At 61.8% G+C, this 6,439-nt stretch overlaps 1 protein-coding gene across 1 annotated transcript in view; it reads left to right on the forward strand.

Annotated features, from left to right (window-relative positions):
- FGD2 (FYVE, RhoGEF and PH domain containing 2) overlaps window positions 1-6,128 on the forward strand; it is a 27,687-nt gene extending 21,559 nt beyond the window's left edge. Inside the window, exons 12-16 of the mRNA XM_014545714.1 lie at window positions 272-407; window positions 1,264-1,395; window positions 3,951-4,097; window positions 5,103-5,249; window positions 5,585-6,128. Coding sequence (XP_014401200.1) covers window positions 272-407; window positions 1,264-1,395; window positions 3,951-4,097; window positions 5,103-5,249; window positions 5,585-5,800 — 778 coding nt within the window. The 3' untranslated portion in view covers window positions 5,801-6,128. The remainder of the gene's footprint in view (window positions 1-271; window positions 408-1,263; window positions 1,396-3,950; window positions 4,098-5,102; window positions 5,250-5,584) is intronic.
- Window positions 6,129-6,439: the final 311 nt, after the last annotated feature.

Here is a 6,439-nt window from a genome sequence, read left to right on the forward strand (position 1 = left end):
TTTGTGCGGTGCCCGCTGCTCCCTGCTCTTCCTCTGGAGCTGCCCGGTGGCAGTTCGGAGTCACACCTGAGTTAGAATTTTGCTGCCTCTCACTGTCTAGCTGGGTGGCCTGGAACAAGTCAGTCCACACCCCTGAGCGTCAGTGTTCACATCTGTAGTCTGGGGGTGATGGTTTCTCTCCTGGAGTCAGCCCGTGTGCGCTTAGTATCCAGCGCCCAGCAGCTCTCAGCAGTGTCTGCCAAGTGTGTGGATGGATGGACCGATGAATAAGCCCCCCTGTCCCCCCTTTAACGACTCCCTTGCCCTCTCCCCAGGCCTGCCAAGCAGCTATTGACCAAATCGAGAAGCGGAATGAAACCTTCAAGGCTGCGGTGCAGGGCCCCGAGGGAGCCGCCCAGGGCCAGGAGGTAAGGAAGACTTAGTGTTCCTCCTGGAGCCGCCAGCCTCCCCAGGCAGCTCCGAGGGCGGGGATGTCACCCAGGAGTGATTTGAAAGGACCGGGGAAGCCCACCCACCCCAGCAGCACCCTGTCAGAGACTCAGTACCAGAGGTTCCCACCAGCAAACAATCCCCTTGGCGGCCTCCAGGCCCCTAGCCCCAGGGAGGCCTCAGTCTCCTCCAGGCACCTAGCCCCAGGGAGGCCTCAGTCTCCTCCAGGCACCTAGCCCCAGGGAGGCCTCAGTCTCCTCCAGGCACCTAGCCCCAGGGAGGCCTCAGTCTCCTCCAGGCACCTAGCCCCAGGGAGGCCTCAGTCTCCTCCAGGCACCTAGCCCCAGGGAGGCCTCAGTCTCCTCCAGGCACCTAGCCCCAGGGAGGCCTCAGTCTCCTCCAGGCACCTAGCCCCAGGGAGGCCTCAGTCTCCTCCAGGCACCTAGCCCCAGGGAGGCCTCAGTCTCCTCCAGGCACCTAGCCCCAGGGAGGCCTCAGTCTCCTCCAGGCACCTAGCCCCAGGGAGGCCTCAGTCTCCTCCAGGCACAGGCAGGAGGGGTGGGTCAGGGAGAGGGTGACTCCTTTCAGACCTGAGCTCTGAACGCTGGCTTGCTGGGGGGCTGTGCGGAGTCACTAGACCGCTCTGGGCCTCGGTTTGCTCACCTGTGAAATGGAACGATAGTAACTGAGCTGCCCTGTGGCCTCGCCTGTTCAGCCCGCTCCCCGGGGGTGAGGCACTGGGAAGCCCACACAAATCTCACCGAGCAGGTGGGCAGGGCCCGGGCTCCGGAGTGGGCAAAAGAAGGTGATGAAGTGTCCGCCCTGTGCCCCCAGCTGCAGTCAGAGGAGCTGGGCCTGCGGGCGCCACAGTGGGTCCGGGACAACATGGTGACCATGTGCATGCGCTGCCAGGAGCCCTTCAACGCCCTGACGCGCCGCCGCCACCACTGCCGGGCTTGCGGCTACGTAAGTGCCCCTGCCAGCACCCCTCCCTGCCAACTAGCCCGCTCCAACCAGTGCAGCCCAGAGGGGCTGGCATGAGGTGCGCCAGGCGTGGGAGGGGCCTGTCTGGACCTCACAGTGCCCACCGGTGAAGCAGGACCCGCATCCTCCCCCTAAACTATGTGCTCAGGACACTCCCCAAAGTGACCCTATTAACTCACCTGCTCCCTTACCATTTCCCGAGGCCCCCAGACCCGGCACCGGGACATGGTCTCCAGTGTCAGGGGGAGGGGCATGCAAGCCCCAGCCCTTCTCCGGCCTTGCACCCACCTCGTCAGCCCCACGCCTGTAACAACGCCCTCGTCCTCTCCTCATGACTCGCCTCACTAGCTGTCCTCTCCTCTCCGCTCCTTCCAAGCCCTCAGCACTGCAGCATCTGAGTTCTGTAGCTAACTCTCCCGCCCAGCTCCGGCCTCAGCTTCCTCACCTGTGCAGTGGGGATGATCATGCCTGCCTCCAGGGCGGTAGTGAGGCCTGGGCTAAGGAAGGTGCCCCTTCCCTCTCCTCCTCCTTTCCTCCCTCCTCCAGGGCTCAGGCCCCTCAGAGGAGGAGTCACAGGCGAAGGAGGAAGGGGCCTGGCCCTCCAGGCAGAGCTCACCGGCTGTGTGACACCTGCCGCACTGAGCTGCTCTCTGCTGACATCACAGCCAGCCCCCACTTCTCTCTGCAAACAGAGAAGCGGACCTTAGTCTTAATGAACTCTGGGGATGGGGACCGGAGGCCAGCTGGGCAGGCTGGCTCAGGGAGGTGTCCCCGAATGGTGTTAAAGTGCAATCAGAACACAGAGCGAATGTCTAGGACTGGGACACACCTATGTGGAGATTGAAGAGAGTTACATCCCGGATCCGGGGATTAGCTGCTGTTCTCGGTGATTCACGTCTGTAAATAAGACTTGAGTCCATTCACACTTGGGATGTAGTAAGTAGTTCCTAAAAAAATATTTAAAGTAGTTAAGAAGTACAAACAGGCACGAAGGATAATATAACAACCCGGGAGGCAGGTACATGGGAGCAATAAAATATTCTGACAACGAAATGAAATGTACGATCCTGGATCCTGGATCAGAAACAGAAGCAGTCCCGGAGGTGGTTGCTGGGACACGGAGGGGCGGGGCTTGCTGGGAGCCGCACCTACATAATGACATTGTGTCCATGTGAAACCTGGCAGTGAGTGTAGGCAGGAGCGTGCTCTAGCTCCTGGGAGATCCCAGCTGCATAATTAAGGGTGAGGCGTCACGATGACTATAATTTACATTCAAATGGTTCAGAAAAAATAAAACACACATATACAGAGAGAGGTAACACAGATGTGGCAAAAATGTTAACAGTTGGGGAATGGGTGGTGGGGGAGTATCATTGAATTATTCTTTCACCTTGGCTGCAGGTTTGAAGTTTTTCAAAATGAAAAGTTGGAGGAGGAGAAAAGATATACACACTAATAACATTTAACAATTAAATCCCAATAAAAATAAAATACTCCCAAGGTAGTCGAAGCCCCCAGTGTGCGGATGTGAGGTGCCCTTGGCCCGGCGAGGGTTCCTCCCGCCTGGGATACCTTTGTACTGCGTGAGTCATCCTCTCGGTGGTTGGGTGCCCAGTTTCTGTCTCCCGCCTGCCAGACGGGAATCCTGGCGAGGGCGGGGCCCTCCGGCCCCCGCTGAGCTGGGCACACCCCGGGGCTCACTGCGGAATAGCCCTCTCCTCTCCCCTCTCTCTCTTGCCCTCATTTCCAAGCCCACATCCTGGACACACAGTGGCACCCCAGTCTTCCTGGAAGTCATGTCCTGTAGCACCCCGTGTTTTTTTTCGAGCCTCATCATGCCTCTTTCACCCGGTCGCCCCAGGCCTGATCCACGTGGCCTTCTTGGGGCCTCTCCGTGGTGGAGTAACCAGGGCAGGTCTTCCTGGCAAAACAACCAGCCGTCATTTTTGTACTGGAACAGGCTTGGTTTCTGGGATTGAGCGGAATGCAAAATTTGCATGAATCTTACATCTAAACTGCGGAAGGACATGTCCTGTTGGTGGAGGGCCAGTTGCAGCCAGTGAGCTGTGCGGCCCTGGCAAGTGGCCGCCCCTCTGGCTGCCCCGAGTTCCCTGTGAGGCGAGGACAGAGGCCCCGCCTGGCTGCTGGGAGAGGGAGTGGGATGGTGGAGGGGACTGAGAGCACCGGGAGAAGGGAATCAGGTACAGGAGTGCAGGGAAGCGCTGGGATTGACAGCTGCCTGCACTCAGGGCATCTGGAGGGGAGAGAAGCCCGGCACCCGGCACCAGCAGAGGCACCCGGCGTCAGCCCCCGGCTGGGGAGGCCCAGACTGGGCTCTCCTCCTGCTGCGGGGTGCGGGCAGCAGGCTCTCTGCCCGCGCAGGGATGCCCCTCTGCCTGCCTTCCTCTCTGAGCCTTGCCTTTCTTCCTCCTGCCCCTCCCCAGCTACTCTCACCCCCTCCCCCACTCCCAGCCAAGGTATACCACATGGTCCTCCCGCCTCACCCAAGGCCACGGCCCCCCGCCCTCCTCCCTCAGGTGGTGTGCGCCAGGTGCTCCGACTACCGGGCTGAGCTCAAATATGACGCCAACAGGCCCAACCGCGTCTGCCTCCGCTGCTACACTTTCCTCACCGGCCACGTGCTCCCTGAGGACAAGGAGGACAAGAGGCGGGGCATCCTGGAGGTGAGGGCGCCATCCTCCGTGCGGCCAAGGGCTGCGGGGGCTGCCACGAGAGGGCACTGTCCTGGGTGCGGAGGAAAGGCCCGCCTGGCCACAATCTCCCTCCTCCCTCTGCCCACAACACCCCCTCCTACCCCTCCTCCAGCAACCTGCTGTCCCCACAGGAAAGCAGCTTTGGGTCCAGGCTGTCGCCCAGGCCCTGCCACCTTCCCTGTGTCCCCATCCAGTGACCGCACAGCCTCTCCCGACAGTCCCTGTTCACGTCCCCAGCAGATGAAGAGAGCGGGGGTACCGATTCCATTTTACAGATGGGGAAACCGAGGCTCCAGGTCAGGGTCTCACTGCTGGGAAGAGGCAGATGGGAGACTCCATTCTAACCAGAAGGGACTCAGGGACCTGTCTCAGGGGAACCCAGGCCCCGAGCAGCGACTTGCCGGCGGTCACCCAGCGAGTTAGGAGCCAGCGCCATGGCCTCCCCACAGCCGTCCTCGCGGCTGCCCTTGGGCCTGGCTGAGCGGCTCACCCCCCAGGCCCTCCCAGCTGCTCCCTCGCTGCTGGGCAGCACCTGTGGGCGCCAGCTGGATTCAGCTTCGTGCTACAAACACAGTGTGACCCGGCCTGGCACAGTGTGCCCTCTGCCCCCCTCACTAGAGGCCAGTGGGCATCCCACTGCCCCTGGGAGGGGAGAAGACCAGCCTATTCCAGCCAATCACAGCTCCCGGGCTTCCAGCTGGTTCCTTTCCGTGGGCATCTGCCTGCCTTCCAATCCTCCCCACTGTGCTAGGTCCAGCCCCCGTCACGCCCTCGCTGACCATTAGGCAACACAGGCTGACCAGGGTTTGACCAGCTCTGCCACTGGCCAGCTGGTGACCACAGGCCCATGATGGCACCTCTCTGAGCCTCAGGGACCAAGAACTGCCCTGCAGGGTGGCTGCAGGACCGGAAACAGTGACTGTCCAGCTCCCAGAGCGACGCAGTCACACAGCGGGCTCTGTCCTCTGGTTGTAGAAAGGGTCCACGGCGGGGGCCGAGCGGAGCCTCATGAGCAGCTTCCTGCAGCTCGCCGGGGACAAGTGGGGCAAGAGCAGCACCCGGGGCTGGTGTGTGATCCCCCGGGACGACCCCCTCGTGCTCTACATCTATGCGGCCCCCCAGGTAATGCCCCGCCTGCGCCCAGGCCTTGGCCTTCTCACAGCATGTGGGGTGGGGGAGGGGATATTGTTGGCCCCATACCTCAGATTTGGAGACTGAGGCCCAATGCGGACATAGTTCTCTGGAGCCACAGGATTAGTGGCTTCCAAGGCTGGGCCCAGACTCCAGGGCACAACTGCTTTGTCCTCAAGGGGCAGCCAATTCTCCTGTCCCCTGATGCCCTCCCGCCAGCCCTCCTCCCTCCCGGGTCTGTGGGCAGTGGGGGCAGGTGTGTGACTGTCTGAGGCAGCGGGGCTGAATGGGAGGACAGCGGCTCACGGCTCTCTCCTCCCTCCCAGGACATCCGGGCTCACACCTCCATCCCCCTGCTGGGCTACCAGGTGACCACGGGGCCCCAGGGGGACCCCCGAGTCTTCCAGCTGCAGCAGTCCGGCCAGCTGTACACCTTCAAGGCCGACACCGAGGAGCTGCGGGGCCGCTGGGTGAAAGCCGTGGAGCGGGCGGCCAGCGGCTGGAGCCCTGGCGACCCCGAGGACGGAGACCTGTCTGACTGAGCCCAGCGGCCGCTCTCCCGCTCAGGGCCTGGCTCCTGCCACGGCTGCCCCGGGGCCTCTGACCACCACCCCACACTGAGCCCAGTCGCTCTCTAGTTACCGGTGCCCAGGCCGTGTGTCCCGATTTGGTGACCGAGCCTCCGGTTTGCCCAGCCCTGAGGGGGATCCCGGGGCATGGGCCTTTCAGTGGTAAAGCCGGAATGTCCGAGGTCACCCGGGCGGCTGGTCACCAGTGTGGTTCTCACCTTGGGCTGCACGTTAGTATCACCTGGGGTCTTTCAAACAGACCCCTAGAAATAGAAAAATAAACTAAAAATTGGAAATGCCACCGCCTGTAGCCGTCCCCAAAGGCTTCTGACTTCCTTGGTCTGGGGTGGGAGGCACGGGTGTGTTTCAGGAGCACCCACGGGAGTCTCACGTGCAGCCTGGCCTCCCTGATGGGGCGGAGAGAGAGCAAGGCCCCTGGCTGAGCACCTATCGAGTGCCAGGTGTGATGGTCAGCAGCAGCAGCAGCACCATCACCACCATCGTCAGCACCATCATCCCATCATCAGCACCTGCTGGGCCAGGCCCTGTGCTGGGAGCCTGACATGGATGCTCTCCTTTCACCCTCAGGAGTAATCACCCCATTTTCCAGGT

The sequence above is a fragment of the Myotis brandtii genome, unplaced genomic scaffold (genome assembly GCF_000412655.1).
Source record: "Myotis brandtii unplaced genomic scaffold, ASM41265v1 scaffold420, whole genome shotgun sequence".
In the NCBI taxonomy this organism is placed as follows: domain Eukaryota; kingdom Metazoa; phylum Chordata; class Mammalia; order Chiroptera; family Vespertilionidae; genus Myotis; species Myotis brandtii.